Source organism: Alosa alosa, chromosome 11 (genome assembly GCF_017589495.1).
Source record: "Alosa alosa isolate M-15738 ecotype Scorff River chromosome 11, AALO_Geno_1.1, whole genome shotgun sequence".
Classification (NCBI taxonomy): domain Eukaryota; kingdom Metazoa; phylum Chordata; class Actinopteri; order Clupeiformes; family Clupeidae; genus Alosa; species Alosa alosa.
The window spans coordinates 1,396,604-1,419,362 of NC_063199.1; the positions used below are offsets into that span (position 1 = coordinate 1,396,604).

At 41.3% G+C, this 22,759-nt stretch overlaps 1 protein-coding gene across 2 annotated transcripts in view; it reads left to right on the forward strand.

The window, feature by feature from the left end:
• Positions 1-22,759, forward strand: part of c11h12orf29 (chromosome 11 C12orf29 homolog) — a 71,476-nt gene that overhangs the window by 40,055 nt on the left and 8,662 nt on the right. For both annotated transcript variants that reach the window (XM_048256694.1, XM_048256693.1), the window contains exons 6-7: positions 15,070-15,267; positions 17,103-17,272. In XM_048256694.1, coding sequence (XP_048112651.1) covers positions 15,070-15,267; positions 17,103-17,272 — 368 coding nt within the window. The remainder of the gene's footprint in view (positions 1-15,069; positions 15,268-17,102; positions 17,273-22,759) is intronic.

The following is a 22,759-nucleotide window of genomic DNA, read 5'->3' on the forward strand; positions in this document are numbered from 1 at the left end:
GTGGTGTTGCCAGCCTTGTGCCACTTAACCAGAGTAATGGTGCCATCAGATGATGACCCGGTCTATGTTGTGAAATTCAAGAATACCTTTACAGCAGACTTTGCGAGACGGAAAGAGAGCACTAATCTCCCTTGGTTGAAGATCGCAACAGTGTGTGACCCCAGGTTTAAGGACTTGAAATGCCTCCCCAAAGACGAGCGAAATGAGGTTTGGGCCTCAGTCCGCAATCTAATGCTGGAGGAGAAACCTGCAAAAGCATCTCTGTCTGAGAAAACAGAGACAACGCCGGCCAAGAAGCAAAAGTCATCCTTTAGATGAAAGGAGCTGAATACTCTCTTATTATTTTGTGTCAGTGGCACAACAGATATTTTTCTGGTGCTAATAAAGTTCTTGGTGCATAAACAAATAGCTCTTTACAAATAGCTATTTTCTCTCTGAAACTATGTAGTTCTGTGTATTTTGTGATGTACTTGTGTCCAAATACACACCCTTTGTGGTTACTCATTGATTTGGTGATTTATTTTGTATTTAATATGCCCTTTAAGAAGCTTTAGTCTTTAGGGGGAATTACATTAATACACAGGATTAGATGTTAAAATTCCTTGTGCCAAAATCCAAGGTAAAAACTTGCCGTGGCAAGTGAGCTTTTGAACTAAACAGGTCTTGTCTACTTGTGTTTGTGTGTCATCTAAATAATATATATGTGCCCCATACATGGAATCAGAGTGCCTACTGTATGTAGAAAATGGAAAATCTCTACAGCAAAAGGCCAGCCTACCGCTACATGCATTTGGTTTGTTTCTGCCATTTATTAGTAATGATTTACACAGTTTGTTTACTACTTACTATTTACCTGAGCAATCAGTATTGTGCAATATAGCATACAGAAGGTGAGGGACATTTTGGGGGGAAAGAAGTGGTGCATTTTATCATTGAAACATGCAACTTTTCATGAAAATTCTATAATCAAAGATGGCCGCCACCATATGACGTCATAATATGCAAATTAAATATAAACATTTAATCTCTACATAAACTTTGGGTCATCCTTAATATTTCTCTAATTTACATAAAGTCTCTATCTCTTATCACTTTTAAGATATAGCCTTCTGAAATGAAGATGTCAAAATCGAACGTTTCGGAAAAAAAACCTCTGGCGCCTAAAGGGTTAAATTCCTCTGTCAGACTAGATATTGGCAACTCTACAATACCCTTCCCATACAAGGCTACACTGCTTAAGCAGCGTGGGACTCCGAGCCATTTTCTGACAAAGGAATCGTTTTTTCCAACCTCTCTACCTTTGACAGAGGAACTTCATAAACTGTCAATGGCCACATTAGCCGGGGCAACAAACCAAACTGCAAACACCACAGCTTGAGCTTACCTGGCAGCCCTGACTTGTCAATTTTTGCAATACCTTGCATAGTGACCTGTCTCAAGTCTTCAACCTGTGATTTATCACTAAGGCTTGCATCATACCACCTTCCCAGACTCTTCACTGGTTTCTCCAGAACTGTGGGAATCACCTCCTTATTTATAGCAAACTTCTTATCTATTACCTTCCCTTTAACAATTGAGAGACTCCTAGACTTACTTGGCTTCACCTTCATTCTGGCCCATTGCAGATTACTATTTAACTTATCCAGCAACCTGTTGGTGCATGGAACGTTTGACGTCAAGGTTGTCATGTCGTCCATGAAAGCCCTAATCGGGCTCTGCTTTTTCCAAACTATCTTCATTAATTGCCATAGAAATCTTAAAACATCTGGTGCACTCTTATACAACCAGTAGGGCACTCCATTAGGTCCCGGGGCTGAAGAGGCCCTTGCACGTTGTATTACTACTTCTTGCACCTCTTTCCACCTTGGTGGACTATCGTCGCATTGGCTACTTAATTCGCCAATAGGTGGGATATCCGCAGGAAGTGCCATCTCTCTGAACCTCTCCCTATCTTTGTGCACTCCCTCTAAATACTCCTCAAGCTTCTGCTTAGGTTCCAAAGACTACCACTCTTCTGCATTACTTAATAAAGACTTAACAAACTTAAATGGGTCTTTATAGAATGCTAGTCGAGCTCGCGGATTTCTTCTTCCTATTTTTCCTAATATTTTCAGCTCTTCTTAGCACTGCCTGTAGACAGTCAATACCTTCCTTCTCATCATCTGTAGCTTTTCTCCACTGCTTCTTAAGCTGCCTCCTCTCCTTGATAAGTTTATCTATCTCCTGCTGGCACCTAGATTTGACTACCTCATGTTGCCGTTTTGTCCTTATCTCAATAGTCCCAAATCTTTCCTTACCATAGCTATAAATATATAATAAATATACCGTATTTTCCGGACTATAAGTCGCACTTTTTTTTCATAGTTTGGCTGGTCCTGCGACTTATAGTCAGGTGCGACTTATATATGAAAAAATATATAATTGAACATGTTTTTAAATGTTAATTTATATTAACTGACATGAACCCTACGTGAAACATTGTGAAACATTATGTCTACAGCGCTCTCAAATGCACAAGTCCTGTGCACTTTCAGTCAGAGATTAGTGCTTGCACTAAGCCTGAAACACACGTGCATACCTAAATCGTCAAATTATGGCAGGGATTCTATTTATAGCCGGGCCTCAGATTTGGACAAATAAAAGCCAGTATAATTTTGTTTCAATTTAACTCATAAAAAAGCTCTTCTTAATATTTTATATTGTTGGTTGGTATTGTTGCCAATGAAAAGTCATTTACACCATGAGTCTCCAACACGTTGCTCTCATTGCTCTCAAGCTAGTCGCATGCCGCACCCTTCTGAGCTAGAGGCTGAAGCCTACATTTAAACACAATTGTTGCTGCCAGACACCAGCCTATGAATTTTATAAAAAAGTAAATCATGCATAATTTAAAAAATATCTACATTTAGGCTATCTTAGACATCTTTGGCTATACGGAATAAGGTTTCCCTTGTAGCACAGCACCTAATGAATGAAAAGCGGATACCTTATCTCGCAATACGTGGATGGCAATCGAAATTCCCGACACTATGAAACTTAATAGTAAGCCATTAAATACCCCACAGATTTCAGTGGTCATCAGTCCCGATATTTAGCAATATAATCAACAGTCCAAACGTAAATTAAATCTCAAATTAAACATCTGCTTTTGATAGCCTACCCATGCCGCTCCAAACTAAAAAGTAGGCCTATGTCTCACAATAAAACGCAAGAAATAAAGGACTATATTATAGCTGACTCGAATACAAGCCATGGCCAAATAAAGGTGCTGTGCTTTGCGCAGCCTAAATTTGAGGATTTATGAGTCTCTTAAACATCCCTCACCTGTTATCTAGACATGCATGAAAACATTTGAAAACAAAACGCACTGCCATGTAATATTTGATCGCTGTTTTGCTACTAATTATCTTTCACGTAATGAATACGCACAGAAAGTGAAAGTAGGCCTAATGTGCGCTCCGTGTCTGTAGCTGTCTGTTCACGTCCGCAATCGAACGTCAAATACTAGAGAAGTCATCCATGTTCTCTATGTTATAGCCTAGGCGGTCATGCTTCTGTATTTGCAAAATTCCTGACGGTTCCTGATCGCTAAATGTTTGTTTTCCTTTCCTGTCGATAGCGGTTGATGTTGAAGCACCTAGGCTATAATTTGACTTCAGCGGTGACAAATCCTGCTGAGAGAGAGAGAGAGAGAGCAACGAAAGAGATGCACCCCCAAAGTGGTCCAGCGCGCCCGTGTGTGTCTCTGCATGGGGTTCAATTGAAGTCAGAGTTGGTCCGTCAATAGTCCCGCACTCAGGCCGCTCCATTATTATATTAATGTCAGATAGGGTAAAATGTGTGGGAATCTCTCGCATTATGATGGCTAGATTTGCGGGACTTTTATTATTATGCTCAATACTAAGTAATAATTTATTCGCAATACCCGCAATTCCGCGCTAGAATTTAGACCCTTTTAAATGTGCATCTTTTTTTTCTCTCGCTCTCTCGGAGGTGGCCAGCCAAGCAATTGTTCTGCTGCATGCCAGCCTGTGCCAATATATCGTACAAAATGATTGATTGCATTGCATTCTCCACATTTTTACCTAAATTTTCATGTACCACATCAGCATTTGAGTTCAGTGATTTTTTTTTTGTAAATTGCTTTACAATTAGCGTCGGGCCTTGTCAGCAGCCTTCGGCTTGCCTCTTGCCACTATTCACTCCTTCTTCTTCATTAACATTCCCTGTAGAATTTTACAATATTTTTGGCCTCAATGTGTACAGTTACATAGTCTGTCTGTTCTTAGTCTTGGATTTTGTGAAATACATTTCTAAATATCACCTGCTTGCTGCAGCTTTGGTCTGCACGTCAATTTAAACCCGCATCTTTTTCTCTCTCGAGCATTTAATCTGCTGCCAGCTTGTATCTCCACATCGTCCAAAATGCTTGATTGCATTGCATTCTCCACGTTTTTAGCTACATTTTCATGTACCACATCAGCATTTTTGTTCTGTGAATCTTTTGTAAATTGCTTTACAATTACCGTCGGGCCTATAGGCCTATCGTTTCGGTCACGTCTAAAACTGCATCTTTTTCTCTCTCATGAGCATTTAATCTGCTGCCAGCTTGTGACTCCACATCGCCCAAAATGCTTGATTGCATTGTATTCTCCACATTTTAGTAACATTTTGGTGCACCTCATGGCATTTTCTTTCAGTGAATCTTTTGCTTTGCAATTACCTTCCTGCCCTCCTCTTGGCTGCCTTCACCTTCATTAATCTTTTTGGCCTCAATAATCCAGTTACATAGTCTCTGTTTTTGGTTTTGGATTTTGTGAAATACATTTCTAAATAAATGCAACTTATAGTCCGGTGCGACTTATATATGTTTTTTTCCTGCTCATGACGCATTTTTTGACTGATGTGACTTATACTCAGGAGCGACTTATAGTCCGGAAAATACGGTATATAAAATGTCTCCCATTTTCTCTAATTTGCTTTCAGCCGTCCCGTTGAGCTGACCCAGGATACTGACCAAATCACTATTAACATCTTCCCACATTCTACATTCTGCTGCACCTGGCCATCTAACCCCAGGCCTATGACCATTAATCTTCTCCCTCCTTGGCTGACTGGCCTCTCTTTCTGCCTCAGTGCTAGAACTTTCCTCAACAACAGGGGTACTGATGTCCTGCGAACTGTGGGTTTCTTCCTGTCGCTGAACTTCAACCGACTGACTTGATGCACTTCTTAAGAAATAGCTATCAATGCGGGGACCCTGTGTTCCCTCTACCAAGCACTTCTTTTTCCCTTGATGAATTTTCAGGCCCTTTAGACTTGTAACCTTCTGCCAACCACACACACACATCTGCAGCTTTTTCTCAGTTTTATCTGAACTAGTGGCTTCCACAAACATGTTTTCCTTACTGTAATCAAATTCGTTCCAGGGTCAGTAACCATGTCTATCACAAGTGAGTCATCTTCCGCCTCTGCTCTCGCTGACTCTAGGGTATTTTTTCATTATATCGTACTGTAGCTTAGTAGGGTGCAGCCCATAGCTTAGTGAAGCCTGGGCTACTGCCACAATGAGCTGCTAACCCATTGTAGCCCTGGCGGGGTCTATTTCCTCCCGTCAGCCGTCTTTCCGTGCTGTCACAAGGTCTTTCCCAAGTTGCCAGCTGCCCTATTATAATATTTTTGAATTGCGATTAATCTAGATTAATTCATTTCAAAATATGAGATTAATTAGTTAATTTTTTTTAATCGTTTGACAGCCCTAAATAGAACTAAACAAAAATATTTTACAGGTTTTAGTTATGGAACCTAAACATTGTGCAGGCAACAGGGGAGGCAGAAAAATGCGAGAAAAACACTAGACGGTCTTTTTACAACCCCCTAACCAAAAGTTAGGGTTTTGACTTTATTAAGTACAAATAAAAAGAAAGAAAAATGTGTTAAGTCTCTGCGGCTCGATCCGAAGAAAAATGAAAAAGAAAAAGGACCCTGATCAAGGAACTCTAAGTCTAAGCAAAATCATAACAGGTTATTCTAGCAAAAACAATTTTGTGCTTTTAAGAAAACACAATTTAATTCTAAGCTTTGAAACATTTTAAGTCTAACTTGTTTAACACTGTTTGTCTATCATTACCTTTACTCATTACCTTTTTATTTGTTTTGGAGCCAGCTGGATTTAAGCAGTTATATGACTAAAAATCTTTCAATTGTAAATTATGAGATTTCACTTTTCCAGTTGCATCTTTCTACACCCGACATATCTACTGTTCAGGAGAGTGATGGCAGTGGGTGTCTGGTTGTTTTTGTGTCCAGGGATTTGTAGCGCTTGCCAGAGGGGAGGAGGTTAAAGAGTGTGTGCAGGATGTGTGGGGTCTTTGGTGATCTTCTCTGCCCGCCTCCTGGTTCTACCAGAGTACAAGTCCTGGAGGGGAGGCAGGGGGGCACAAATGATTTTTTCAGCTATCCGAATTGTGCGCTGCGTTTGTTCGTTTTGTTTTGTGGCTGCCCCAAACCAAACGGTGATGGATGTGCAGAGGATGGATTCAATAACAACAGTGTAAAAGATGCCCAACATCTCTTGTGGTAGGCCATGCTTTCTTTGTTGCCGTAGGAAGTTCATCCTCTGCTGAGCCTTTTAAAGTATGGCATTGATGTTGGACTCCCATTTCAGATCCTAGGAAATGATGGAGCCCAAAAACTTGAATGAGTCCACATTTGACACTGGGCTGTTGGATATTGTGAGGGGGGGCAGCACTGTGGGGTGCTTCCTAAAGTCCACAACCACCTCCACAGTCTTTAGTGTTTAACTCTAGGTTGTGTTGACTGCACCAGAGCACCAACTTATCAACCTCTTGCCGATATGCAGACTCGTCACCATCCTGGATGAGCCCAATGATAGTGGTGTCGTCTGCAAATTTTAAGAGTATGACAGCTGGGTCCTTGGAGGTACAGTCCTTTGAGTAGAGGAAGAAGAGCAGTGGGGGAAAAAAACACCCCTATGGTGCACCAATGTTGGTTGTCCGTGTTCCAGATGTAACATCTCTCAGCCGCCGCACAGCTGACTCCTGTCAGTCAGGAAGCTGGGGATCCACTGACTAATGACAGGAGATACAGTGAGCTGAGAGAGTTTGGCGGTGAGGATTTCAGGTATGATGGTGTTGAACGGCGAGCTGAAGTCCACAAACAGGATCCTGACATAGGTCCCTGGCTGGTCAAGGAGTTGCAGGATGAAGTGCAGGCTCATGTTCACTGCATCATCCACCGACCTGTTTGCCCTGTAGGCAAACTGCAGGGGGTCCTGCAGGTGACCCGTGATGTTTTTGAGTTGGGTCAGCACCAGGCGTTCAAAGGACTTCATGGCGACTGAAGTCAAGGCCACAGATCTGTAGTCATTCAGTCCAGTGATGGAGGGTTTCTTGGGGACTGGGATGATGGTGGAGCTTTTGAAGCACTTTGCACAGCTCCAGTGATCTGTTGAATATTTGTGAAGATTGGTGCTAGCTGGACAGCACAGGCCCTGAGACAGGAGAGTCTGATGCTTTACGGACATTTTGCCTCTGAAAGAGGCGGCAGACATCCTGTTCACATATGATGAGTGTGGATTGTCAGAGGGGGAGGGGTAGCCAGGTGAGTGGTGGTGGTCGTAAAAAACAGGTAGGGACAACAGTGGAGCTCAGAGAGATGTTGAAGACAATGGTCAGGACGCCAGCCAGTTAGTCTGCACATTCTCTCAGCACACAACCTGGTATTTGGTCTGGCCCACCAGCTTTCCGCGGGTTGACTGAGCAGAGTTTTCCTCACTTTAGAGGTGGACAGATATAGCACCTGGTTGTTGGGGGGAGGGGTGGCTCTCCTCGCTACTGTGTCATTCTGTTCTTAAAATCTTGAGTAGAACTGATTCAGTGCCTCAGGAAGGGAGCTATCACCATCACAGGAGGATGGAGCTGGCCTGTAGTTGGTGATCGCTTGTATTCCCTGCCACAGGTGTCATGTGTCTTTGGTGTCTGTGAAGTGGTTCTGAAGTTTCTGAGCATGAGTACGCTTTGCTGTTTTGATGGCCTGGGACAGCTCGGCTTTCGCTTTTCTCAGAGCTGCCTCTTTCCCAGACCTATAGGCAGTGTCCCTGGCTTTCAGTAGTGCCTTCACCTCTGCAGTCATCCATGGTTTCGGGTTGGGATATGTAGTGATGGTGTTAGAGGTGGTTACATCAGCAATGCACTTGCTGATGTAGCTAGTGACAACTGATGTGTATTCCTCTAAGTCAATGATGTTGTTGTAGGTGGTTGCCTGCTTGAATACATCCCACTCCCTGTAGGTGGAACGGGGCACGGCTCGATAGGCACCGGTGTTGTTTGAGTACACACAGTCTCCCCTCTTATTGCACAATCCACATACTGATGAACCTGTTAGAACTTTCTTGATTTGCCTGGTTGAAATCACCAGCAACAATAAATAGCCCATCCGGATGTGTGCTTTGGAGCTCACTGATCGCTCCGTAAAGTTCCGCTAACGCATTGGTAGCATTAGCGCTTGGTGGGATGTAAACACTGAGTATAAACATGGCCGTGAATTCGCGTGAAATGTAGAATGGTCGGCATCTAACAGTCACAAACTCCAGCAGCGGTGAGCAGTAGTTGATACAAGCACTGCATTTCTGCACCAGTCAGCCCACCTCCACGAGTCTTACCCGACAGATTAGCATCTCTCTCAGCTTGGAAGGCTAGCCAGCCTGGTAGCTGAAAAGCGGAGTTCGGTACACTGTTGTTCAGCCATGTTTCCACAAAAACAAAAACACAGCAGTCTCTGAACTCGCGTTGGGAGTTTCGTTGGATGTAGTCCAGGTTGTTGTCTAATTTGCAAGAAGGATGGATGGGACAGGTGGCCGGCTAGCGATAGCTTTCCATCTAGCTCAAACTCCTGCCCTCTTTCCGCGTTTCCTCTTTCTCCTCTTTCCTCTTTGTTTCCTCTTTTTCACCGCTTTCCATGTCCCCTTTCCCGGCTAGTGGCTGAGGTGCTGGTCTGCGTAGCAGGCGAAGTTCGCGTAGTGTGTCGAGTCGTAGTGTTCTGTAATAAAGTTTCCTGCATATTCTCCAATCTGTACCAATGTACACATGTGCGGTAGAACACAACAGCAACTGCTTTTTTGCATGCAATGTAATAATAACTACACCGCGTTCCAAATTATTATGCAAATTACATTTTTCTCAGACTTTTCAAAAATAAAAAACTCAAAATGCACTGTTCCAAATTATTATGCACAACAGAGTTTCAAGATATTCTATAGATTGTAAAGAACTAAAATGGTCATTTGTTGAATTTGCAGCATTAGGAGGTCATATAAATTAAATCAAAAATTATTTCAATCAAAAACATCTTAACAGGCCAAGTTATATGTTAACATAGGACCCCTTCATTAATATCACCTTCACAATTCTTGCATCCATTGCTTTAATGTCTTTGCAGGATGTCAGAATAGCCTGACAATCAATAGCTACCTGGATGTGCTGCCTCCCACCCTCATAGATCTTTTGCTTGATGATGTGCCAAAGGTTCTCAATAGGATTGAGGTCAGGGGAAGATGGGGCCACACCATAAGTTTCTCTCCTTTCATGCCCATAGCAGCCAATGACTCAGAGGTATTCTTTGCAGCATGAGATGGTGCATTGTCATGCATAAAGATGATTTTGCTACGGAAGGCACGGTTCTTCTTTTTGTACCATGGAAGAAAGTGGTCAGTCAGAAACTCTCCATACTTTGCCGAGGTCATTTTCACACCGTTGCGTACCCTAAAGGGACCTACTAGCTCTCTCCCCGTGATTCCAGCCCAAAACATGACTCCTTGCTGACGTCTCGGCCTTGTTGGGACATGGTGGCCATTCATCAACCATCCATTACTCCATCCATCTGGACCATCTAGGTTTGCACAGCACTCATCCGTAAAACAAAACTGTTTGAAAATTAGTCTTCATGTATTCCTGAGCCCACTGCAACCGTTATAGTCCGAATAGTAGGTTTATGCACACTTGCAAACTTCTTGAGGATCCTACACCTTGAGGTTCGCGGGACTCCAGAGGCACCAGTGGCTTCAAATACCTGTTTGCTGCTTTGCAATGGCATTTTAGCATTTCAGCTGCTCTCTTAATCCTATGAATTTGTCTGGCAGACACCTTCCTTATTATGCCTTTGTCTGCACAAACCCGCTTGTGCTCTGAATCAGCAACACATTTCTTCACAGTATGATGATCACACATAAGTTTTCGGGAAATATCCAATGTTTTCATACCTTGTCCAAGGTAGTGCACAATTTCACGCTTTTCAGCAGCAGAGAGATAATTTTTCTTTCCCATATTGCTTGAACCCTGTGGCATGCTTAATAATGTGGAACATCCTTCTTAAGTAGTTTTCCTTTTATTGGGCTCACCTGGCAAACTAATTATCACAGGTGTCTGAGATTGATTTCAATAATCCAAAGAGCCCTGAGACGCAATACCATCCATGAGTTTAATTGAAAAACAAAAAAAAAAATGTTTGATACTTAAATCCAATTTGCAAAATAATTTGGAACACAGTGTAGAGATGTTTTTCCTGAAGGTAATGTTAGTGCATGCAAAATTGAAGTGGTTGCATCAGTGTTGTTAGGCTGCCTAGGATCAATTGTTCAAGTTCCAAGCTTCTATGTTACACGGTTCTTTAGTTAGCCTAGAAATCTAGACGCACCCTAGCAGCAGCAAATGTAATTTGCAGCCAGGGTCGTCTAGCAACTCTCCGTTGGCTTGTGAGCAAACTCTGGTCAGGCCAATCGTATTGTGTATAGAGTTGGTGGGCGGGCAGTTGCATCAGTTCTGCGTGAATTCCCTGCTACATGAAAACAAAGAAGATGGCTGCTGCTGCTGGCGAACAGCGGCCTTTCGAATCTGCTTTGGCTGTGACTCTTAAAGACTTGGAGTCAAGCTTTTCTTTGAGAAAAGAACAAAGTACGGCACTGGAATCATTCCTAAAAAAGAAAGATTGGTTGTAGCGCTATCCTATTGCGTGCAGAGGGAATTTGAAGGACCACCGTTTATCCCTCTACTCGGATTGAGCACTGCCAATGGTGTGTTCACAGACCCAACATCTTGATGTGGGTCTGGCTTGTCAGGCTATTCTTTAGTAGCAATTGCATACAGAAATATAGCCACAAGTGGCAATGGCGGGCCCGAGCACCTGCGGGCCGCAACCCATGACATTTCAGAATCCATCAAAGCACCGACGTGGTGCATTTGTAAAATGTACATATTTGATGTGTGTGCTATTTGTTTTTGCATGTTATTTTCTGGAACATTTATTGCTTGGCCAGGTGTGGGCGCAATGCAAGGCAGGCCCATGCTGTGTCATCATAATCATAATATATATTAACCTGAGAAATTTCAGATTATTCATTTTAAGCAAAGAACATTTCTGATACACTTTTTGGCCAGATGGTGGCCCTATATTAGGCATGTGAATTACACATGTGAATATCATCACAATAATGATATCCAATATTTTGTAAAGTTTCAGATCAACCAATAAAGGCATTACCCATTTCTGGCACATTTTCCTGCTTGGCCAGGTGGTGGCGCTATGCCAGGCAGGCCCATAGGGTCTCTGGATATCATCATAATTATAATATCTATTAATCTGAGAAGTTTCAGAACATTCATTCAAAGCATAGAGCATTTCTGGCATATTTCCTGTTTGGCCAGATGGTGGCGCTATGCCAGGCAGGCCCATTGGGTGTCTGGATATCATCATAATCATAATATCTATTAAGCTGAGAAGTTTCAGTTCATTCATTCAATGCACTGTGACTTTATGACACATTTCCTGTTTATATGGTGAGATATTAAAATCCTGACATATTACAACATATCAAAAATCCCTTCGCAATTTAACATCAGCAACATCTTGGCATCATATTTGCCAAATTTCACATGAATCTGACAAACCGTCTAGGAGGAGTATGTTAAAATTCATCATATGAGATCAGTGTAATTGCCATTCTTTCTGTTGCAGGTGGTGGCGCTATGCCAAATATGCGTTATGGGCATGTAAATATCATCACTACCATGGTATTCAAAGACCTGGGAAATTTAAAACATTTCAAGCCTTGCATGGTGAATTAAGACACATTTATTGTTTGCGTGGAATGGTATTAAAATGAATAATTTCGCCATTTCGTCAAATTACAACATATCAAAAAAAGCTTTGCAATTTAGAATCAGAAGCAAATTGGCATCATGTATACCAACTTTCACATGCAATCGTCTAGGAGGAGTACGTTAAAATTGATCATGTCCACTATGCACAAAATCACAATTACCTCACTTCCTGTGGGCGTGGCTAATGGCATGCTAATACAAAAGTCGATTGTTTTTGGGTGTGTGTATCTAAAACTATATGCCAACCACAAGTCACAGTGACATAAGGGGGCGCTATGGAGTTCCTGGGCCAAGCCCAGTGCCAAGGCTTTTCCCCTGTGTATTCACGGTACCTCTTGACGTGTGTGCCAAATTTCATGAGTTTTTACCCATGGGAAGCACCTCTCTTGTCATCACAATTCATCACATTTTAGTCCGCACAAAATCCCAAATACCTCACTTCCTGTTGGGCGTGGCTAATGCATTGTACATACGAAAGTTGTTCATCTTGGGGAGATACACACACCTACCAAATTTGATGTGTCTAGCTGAAAGTATGTGCCAACCACTGCATCAATCACCTAAGGGGGCGCTACTGAGTCCCTGGGCCACGCCCGGGGCCAAGCTCTTGTACCTAACTGCTTTGCATGACACCTGATGTGTGTGCCAAATTTCAAGACTTTTCACCCATCTTAACCACCTCAAAAAAGGAAAACGCTCTGAGACAAAGTTAAAAGACTCATAATAATAATAATAATAATAATAATAATCCTTACAAAAACAATAGGGCCTTGCGCCCTTCGGTGCTCGGGCCCTAAAAATCCTTGAAGAGATTGAGGAAAGCTGGGACAAAAGGCACTGACTGTCACTATAGAGAATAAATGGGGATAGAGGAAGAAGCTAAATGCAAATGGACAGAGTGTAACAAAACAGATAAGAGATGGTTGAAATTAAAAATAAAACCTGAAGAAATACGGCACATTCGGACACAACAGTTCTAAGAACACAGTTCTACAAACTACCAACTAGAGAGGGTACCTTAAAACTACAGTTCCTAGGGCTTTTTTGTTTGCATTCTCACACAGAAGGAACTCTGAGATGACTTAACACACATTAGTAGCCCAATTATTTAATTCAGATTCAAAGAACTTTATTTTTCCGTTAGGAACTTCACATGTGGAAGAGCATCAGGGTGTATCCATACCCAACAATACATACAATAAACAAATACACACACACGCACACATACACACACACACACATCATCTTCAGCCCACACTGGACATATGGCAGATAATAAAAACTTTGCTGAGCCTGATGAATAAATAAGTTGTTAATATCTCCACAGTGGAGGGACAATAAATAATAGTTAAAAAAAGACCAAGGTGTTAAAAGAGAGAGAAGACAGTTCAACCATTCAAAAGTCTAATGGATGCTGGGACAAAGCTTGACAGGGCTCTATTTGTCCTTAGTGTACAGTAGGTGCTCTGTATCTGTGGCCTGAGGGTAGGAGGCAATACTGACTGTGTAGAGTGTGTGCGATGTGTGTGACTGTGGAGATGTCCAAAGTGATTTGTTTTGCTTTTTGCTTAGTCCTTTTGTTGTATATGCTGGTGAGTGATTCCTGCTGTTGTCCAGTTATTTTACTGCTCAGTTTGATGATTCTGTTTAGTGGGTTCCTATGGATGTTGGACAGTGCTCCAAACCAGGAAGTGATGTTGAAGGTGATTATGGATTCAATGAAACATCTGTAGAATGCTGTCAGAACGGATTGGTGATCCTGGAGTTTGCGGAGTTTACGTAGGAAAAAGAGACGCTGCTGACACTTGGAGTAAATGGTATCAGTATTTATTTTGAAGTTGAGTTTTTTGGCCGATTATTGTCCCAAGATATCTGTATGTGTCAACCCTCTCTATCGGCTGGTTGTTGACAGTCAGAGTGGGGAAAAAACATTCTGTTTTTTATTGACATTTATCCCATGAATATAAAGTAATGAAACGGATAGCATTGTTATTTAGTTACTAGCTACTGAAGCTTATTGACAAACTAGAAGCTCATGGTATCAGGAAGCATTTAAAAAACAATTAGCATTGCTTTTCATCCTTATTCTTCTCATCTGTCCAGAATGCATTTGCTGTGTGATGGTAGTCAGCATCCGCAGCCTTCTGCTGCCATTTTTTGTTTTTATGTTTATGTTTATGTTTAAACAGAAGCTGAATTTTTAGGAGATTTTTAAAATCCTTGGCCAAGTTGGCATGCGCATCAGTCATGGTTCCCTGAAATAGAGCTGAGAAATGGAGCTGAAATAGGAACTGCAGTCAGTTTGGCTTTTTTGTCTTTATTCAGATAGGACAGTGAATATACTGATAGGAAACAAGAGGGAGAGAGAGATGGGGTGGGACCGGGAAATGACCCGGGTCGGACACCAACTCAGGTCCCTGTGGGCACCCGGAACCGAACGTGGCACGGGCGCTGTAGCCAACTGTGCCACTGCACCCCCAGAATCCGTTATTCTGTCCAACAGGTTTAATTGCATGGTCCGGCAGTGATGGAGTTGGAACCACAACAGACAGAAAATGCTATCCGCATACTGTCTCTGTCTTTAGCTCATTGTCCATGATTTTTTATTTTTCGGCATCCTTCGAAATTTATGCATATTCATCGGCATCCTGGACAATCTCTCTCGGCCAAATTGAATTAAAAAAATAGTCAAACAGTTGGTTTGTATTTTGCCAATCAATGCCAATTTGCCAATTGTCTGTTCTTGTAACTAAATATTGGTTATGTGATTTGCAGATTATCACATTCTGTTTTTTATTGACATTTTACACAGCGTCCCAACTCAGGATTGTAACAGGATTGTACTTAAGAGTGACTTAAGAGTAAACACAATGTGTTTTTCTGACTGATCAAGGCTGGGTTCCTGTGGAGAAAAACAATAAGCAGTATTGCTGGCACTCCTCCGTGATTGAATATGAGACTGGAGAAGCACTTCTTCTCAGACCACTCAGAGAAGATGGAGAAATGCTGGAAATCACATGTGTTCCACTGTCAGAACTGCAAGAACAAACTCTGGAACTCATTGGGACAAATGTCAATGGAAATCCTTACGGTAGTATTGAATTTCAACACCTTTCAATTTAAATACCTGACTATGTTTATTATATGTAATATGTGCTATATGGGCCTATTTGTGCCTTGGGTTTTCTAAAGGCAAAGTGGGCTAAGGAAAAAAAAGGCTAAGACTGGGGCTACTGTACACCGGGGTCGCAACTGAAGAGCTCTGTTCCTGGAGCGTAAAAATAGTTTCATTTTGGTCATTCTGGTTTCATTTTTTTGAATGTACGCACCACTCCCACGCCTGGTGTAGCCAGTTTAATTGATTAAAGTGGAAACTAAATGTTGCAGCAGATGCTACAGGTGTAGCCTCCCTGTGAGAAGAAAAGATTTCATAAAGTGCCACTGTCAGTTAACTGTAACCTATTGAAACCCATTGAAATCCTCTGTTGGCCCATTTCAGGTAAGCCTTTTCTGGGCCCTCAACATGTTCGGTCTGTGTGAACCACTGTAAGATTGCTGTAGGCATGTATACAAATGCTGTCTCACAGAAATCCTACACTGCTAAGTCCTTTATTCTCAACATCTGTTGTGCAAATAGATCCTTCAAGTCCTGTAAGTTGTGAGGCAGGGCCTCCATGGATCAGACTTGTTTGTCCAGCGCGTCCAGCACATCCCACAGAGGCTCGATTGGATTGAGATCTGGGGAATTTGGAGGCCAAGTCAACACCTTGAACTCGTTATTGTGTTCCTCAAGCCATTCTTGAATCAATTTTCATGCATTCTCTTCTGAAAGAGGCCACTGTCATCAGGGAATAAAGCATTAACTTCTTCAACAATCTGAGCTACAGTAGCCTTCGCTCCCCCATGTGCATCATTCGTGGTGGACTGGCCATCTGGCATACCGGGCATTCTCCCGGTGGGCTGACACACCGTTTGGGCCGATATAATTTAATTAGTTTGGCCAACAATCAGCCCGAAGCAAGGACAGTCAGCAGCTCATTGGTTCATTTTCCATACTGACACTGGACTGGTCCAATAACAGCTCTTGTCAGGCCCGAGATAATCGTAGTATAATCTACAAGTTGAAATTGTGGCAGGCGGATGCCGGTAATGCCAGTTGTGCACCAATGTAGAAGCTTCAACAGTATACAATATAGCAAGTAGGCTAGTCTATGTCAGCAACAGGTTGAAGTTGAATTTGAGTGAGAAGATGTACAGTAAGCAAGCATACAGAGCAGAGGGACAGTCAGCGGCTGGTGGAGAGTGTAGCCTAGTTGAGGCTACATGATAAGAAAAACTCAGGTATGTGTGACGTGCTATGCTGACGATGATGATTATGATGACTATTTCATCGGGATAAGATAATGGTATGTTAATGATGACAAGTAAGACCATCACCCACTGCTGTGATCACAATAACAAATAATGCAACATAAGTTTGCTAAATGAGCGATTTGCAAACCCTGACCGCAAAGGAGTGTCAAATTAACGTTAATTGTTGGTTTCAAAATATAACAGTTTACAGATTCTTTGGTCAGGAGAAGGCATATGTTGCTGTAAATTTTACCTCACCTCTTTGAAACTAACATGTTACAATTGTACCTTTGTGTTACAACTGTCCCAAAATACACACTGCATAAAAATTACAGAAACAGTAATAAAGTAAGTATATAAGAAATATGTATATTGCATGTTTTGAGCAACCAGAAAAAAAGTACAAAAACACTGTTTCCAGTGTCCCCAACATATTTGCTTTTATCTTTTGAACATGTATGCAGGTATATCAGTAGTGCACTCTTTCATCTGTTGGATGTGTAGGGTTAGGGTATTTCAGTTGTGCACTCTTTTTTACATTTTGACGTCTTCCTTTTCTTTTATTATCTGAAGGATTGGGAAGCAAGAAATGCCCAATTCATTTTCTGGTGCCTCATGGAATCCTAAATATTAGAGATCCCCCTCCAGTGAGTTACAAGGAGCTGTATACCTGGCTTTCAGAGTGTGACCAAGGTAAAGTGGAAGGGATTGTCTGGCATTGCAATGATGGGGCACTTTTCAAGGTAATTATACATTCTGTCCATATCTCTTTTTTCTGAACATATCATAAAGCTGCAGTTGGCAAGATTTTTTTGATCATATTCACTCAAACCGACACTATCCTCCGACAGAACAACATAAATCAGCCGGTTTTAGAAAAAAAAACGCACTTCTACCTCCACCAAGAGCCTGTTATTTGTTTTGCAAAAATCCACAGCTCCCGGTTCTTCTGGTCCAATCAGAGCAGGGCTGTGTGAGATCTGACTGTCAATCACAGTCTGGTGCGCACTGACGAGCACAAACTCAATGAGAGGGTGCTCTGTGGTAGTGAGGGAGGGGCATGAGAGTTGTAAACATTCAACATTTTGGCCCCTCAATCTGTCAGATTTGCCAACTGGAGCTTTAATGATCAATTATGCAAACATCCAAACAATATGTAATTTTATCCCCTCCTCCAGCCCAGTCCCTCTCGGATCATGGACATAGCACAGCACTGTAATGGTGATGTATCATACAAATAATAATAATTGTAATAATGATAACAAAAATTTAGAAATAAGTAAACACAGACAACCAAACCTCTACAATTCTATCTTGTTCTAGGAAGGAACCTTCCAAAATAAAGTCAATATCCTTAGAATCCAGGAATTGTGTCCAAATAGGATAACATATCAATTTTATCTCTAAACTAGGGGTGGCACAGTTCATAAAACCCATGGTTCAGTTTGTATCATGGTTTTAGGGTCACGGTTTTTGGTTCTGTATGGTTCTTGTTGTTATTTGCTTTAGGACGACCATACTTCAGCATTAGATTAGATTAAATTCAGCTTTGTCATTGTGCGGAGTACAAGTACAAAGACAACAAAAGCAGAAAAGTGCAATGTGATATACAAAGTATAGACAGTACAAGATGTATAGTGCAGTGTAGACCGTAGTATACAGTGGGTTTCCAGTAATATAAATCAAATATAAATATGCGTGGTGTATTAGTACCTTAACCTTATAAGAGCAGAATCAATATGGCTATGTAGTATGTATAACAGTGTATGAACAACAAGTACAGATATGTGGAGTGTAGTAGCAGTAACATTATAAGAGTACTAAGAAAAATATAGATATATGCAGTGTATTAACAGAATATAAGGAAATTATAATTAGTTGGTTGGTTGTCACCGGGGGAGGGGAGTGGGGTGATTATATATATATATATATATATATATATATATATATATATATATATATATCTCAGCATATGATATATAGCTCAATTATCCACCACTTAGGCTACAGTACTAGTATAGTTATATCATGTAATCATGATATCCTTAGCAATCCTTGCTACAGCGGCCAGGGACGGACTGGGACTAAAAAAAAGGCCCTGGACTTTTTCCAAATAGCCCCACTACCATACGCAACACACACCCTTGCTGTCTCACATACATTGCCAGTCAAGGTATCACATTATAAAATAGGTGGTCACATTTTACAACAATGCTAATTATTTATTGGGTGCTGCTTGAGAATTTGGGGCCCATGACATAAAATACTTTTGGGCCTCCCAAATGCTAGGGGGGTTTGGGGGCATCCATCACAAACACAAAACAAACTAGAAATGTAATTCCAGAGGAATTACAATAGTGGATGGAAAGCTTCTGGGTTAATGTTGGTGGGGAGATTCCTGAAAAAAAAAAAAAAAACATTGCATCGCTTAATCTTTAAGTTCAGTCAAACCCTCTTTCCAAAAAACCTTGTGTGTCTGGCGTTGAGATATCACACTCAAGGTGGGTTTGACCTTGACATTTGACTTCATCATTGAGTCCATACAAATGTTCACACCAAATTTGAAGCATGTAGCCTACGTCAAGCTGTTCTGAAGCTGTGGCACAAGCACGAAAGCTGGCCTTTGGAAAATGTAGTTCAGAGAAAGCCTAATTGTATGCAATGCAATAGGCTACCTGCAAAACGGGGCTTTCAGTTGTTGTTGATGACTGCTCATTCTGCACCCAGATAACAATTATATAGTCATTGAATCTATGTTAAATCAACATTAGGCTACTTTGTCAACGTTAAAATCATTGAATCGGCCCCAGCTGTGGCACAACTGGCTAGGGGGCCTGCATGCACGTATGCCGGTTCGATTCTCGCCCCGTGGTCCTTTCCGGATCCCACTCCTGCTCTCTCTCCCATTCACTTCCTGTCACTCTCCACTGTCCTATCATTAAAGGCATAAAAAGCCCAAAAAATATATATATATAAAAAAAATCATTGAATCAACATCACACTGCAACATTGATTATCATTTTTGCACCCTTCATTAATATTGAGGCAACGTTGAAATTCTAACTACAGATCAACAGGATTTCAATGGTATTTCCACTAAAATGAATATTGAAACAATGTTGAAAGTACAACCAAACTAAAGATCATGTGATTTCAATGGTATTTCAATTGATATTAAACCTTAGTAAACCACTATTAGCCTAATCTGGCAAAATATTGGGAAATTCATATCCTGCTTTATCTACAGCCAGGATAAATTTAGCTAGGCCTAGGTATGTCTGGTTTAGGCTACACAAGCTTGCATAAATAACCATTAAGCAAGTTAAGTAACTACATTTATTCACTCTTCATCTAGAAATTCACGTGTGCCGTGCTTTCCTGCGTTCTCAGTAAGGCGCGCCAAAACCACGGCCGTACACACTGTGCGTATCAGCCAGGCTACTCAACAACGAGAGAGAATTTCCCCTGTGTGCGTATATTCACACCAAATTGGCCTAGGCTACCATAACTTCTCAACTCTGCACAGTAGCCTATTCCATTAACTGCACGACAGTAGGCTATTTACAATTTTCTGTAAAGTAAAGTTTGTAACGTTATCAAAATCAACTTAATGCAGAACTATGCACGCGCGCACCTTTTGTTTGAGCATGAGATATACACAGGCATGCTACAGAAATTGTAGGCTAGCTTGTTGTTTTCTAATACTATCTATGCTGGTTATCAGCACACAATGGTATAAGCTAATTCATTAACTTGAGACTCATCATGGATATAACACGTTTTTTTAAACAACGAAAACAGAAAGGATGGAGACAGCAAAGTGAGAGGAGTTATTTCAAATGGGCAAGCCGCAAGCACAAGGTAGGCAAGATTATTGCTTGTCAAAACGTTAGGCTAGCATTACCACTGTTTAAAGCCATATGTGAACGTAGCCTTCGCTAGAACAAAACTAGGTAACTTTAGCCTTTATACTGTAGGGCTATACAAAGTTGTCCAAATAAATAGGTCGTTGTTAGGCGTTGTTGTTATGATATTTCATGTGGATGTTACTAGCCTGTGGCTACTTTTTTATGTAGGCTACTTTTTAACTGACCAATGCAGGAACCTAACCGGGACAAATATTATGAAAGCGTTGAAAGTTAGGTGGGTGTGTGCGTACCATCGCATTCATTCCTGCAGGCGCCCTGTCCACCTTTTTCAAAACGAGGATCAAAATCTTTCAAAAAAAAATTAACGCCAGTCTATGGCGAAAAAAAAAATATTTTCTGGTCCCGGTTGACTTGTGTCTTGAATTACCCATATGATGTTTGTCAATTTTAAAGAAAATGTTTCATGTAAAGACATTTGCAGTTTGTTTCGTAACTATTGAATTACAACATTGTGAAAGATCGTAATTCCAACGACTACAAACCCATCAGTCGCGCTAGTGACGTTAGCTCATTCACAGCCACACTAGATTGTACAAGCATACCAGCAACAGATCTTAATTGGGCTTTCCTTGCCGATGAAATACCATGAGTCAGAGGATTAAACACATCAGGTAAGTTGTATTCGTCCATAGACTGTACATTAGATACTGTTAAGTGACATAGCAGGCAGCAAGATAGAGCTGTTAACTAGCATAACAGCTAATCTTATCGTTTCATTACGTTGGTGACGTACATCGTTCGAGAGAGATGTAGTCCACTGAGCGGATTCGCACAAAACCAACATAACTTTTGAAGTCTATCGAACAACAGTACTTTCTTTTGACGTGAAAAATTATCTTTTAAATTCACACACATCATATGTGAAATTCGTGGCACAATTCAAACTGGACCAAAAAATTATTGTTATCTCTCCATTAACTCCCGTTCATATTTTTTTGAAAGATAGGTCCCTTGTAGCGGAAGTAAAACGGAAGTCACTGGGACACTCTATAGGGATAAGTCCACGTCTAGGCATACTACCCCTGTCCCTCACAACGTTACCGTTATCGGCTACGACACCCCCCTTGTTTGTATTGATGTGGTTGGGCTGTGTGTGTGCGCTAGACTGTGTGTTTCAATGTATTTGACGTCGTGGCTGGCTAGGGCTGCGTGTTACAGTGTATTACGGACAGCGCGTTACAATGCATCATGATGTGGCTGTGTGCGTGCGCGCCAAACTCTAGGCTACAATGTTTCATGAGTTCAGAGTTCGGGAGTTGCACATTTTAGTCTGACCTGGGTACCACTAGCAGTTTTCAAGCCTTAGTTGAAGTAATTGATGGTAATAATGTAATATTTCATGGTTGATTTTTTTGTGTGCATTGCCCCATGTTTGTAGGCTACTTGTTTTTGTATGTTGGTACAATTGTATGTTGGTTATACGGTTCCACAATATAAATGCAAATTTCATTTTTACATTATGTCTGTCATAATGTAATTGTCGCTCTCTCTCTCTCTGTCTTATTAATAATAATAATAATAATAATAATAATAGTAATATATATTGGAAAAAAAAAAAATGGGGGGGCCCAGATGACCTTAACCTGGCCCTGCTGCACACAACCGCGACAATAGTAATATATATTGAATATATATTATATATTGTGCAGCCGCACACAACCGCGACATTCCCGAGGTCCAGCTAACGTAATATAACCTACCTACTGAATCCTCGGTTATCGCTTAAAGGGACACCAGGCAACATTTTTGTGTTAATTAATCATCTTCGTAAGTCGGTATATGGTTAAATGACTCATTACGGGGCAAATGAAGGCTCTCTCGCCCGCCCCTACTGCCTGTAGGAAGAATATCCGACTTGCAAGTTCGGTGTATCCTACCCGCCGACCGAAGCAGGATCAGTTTACAGCACAGAGGCAGGCTAACGAAACGCTAGAGATTGTTGCAAATGTGTGTATAATGGCAGAGCCGGCGAAGAAGCAGCGAAAACCTTTGACAGAAGACGCAAAGGTGTCCCTTTAATGAAGTTATGAACTTACTCGACGTAATACCAATATTAACAAACTAACTAAGTTAAACGGAACATCCTCTCTAGACGTAGCAGCTACGAGTGTGTTGCTAATTGATGCCAGCTAACGCCAGCTTGCATGCTTACTTGTCTAGCTGAGTCGTTAAAAACAAACTTCACATAGATACTCCATTTGAATAGAAAATACAAATTAATTGTAACTTACATTGGGTGTGGTAGGAAAACGTCCGTTTCGTCGTAGTTTGTTGGACAAAGCAGACACCAAGAACGTAAAC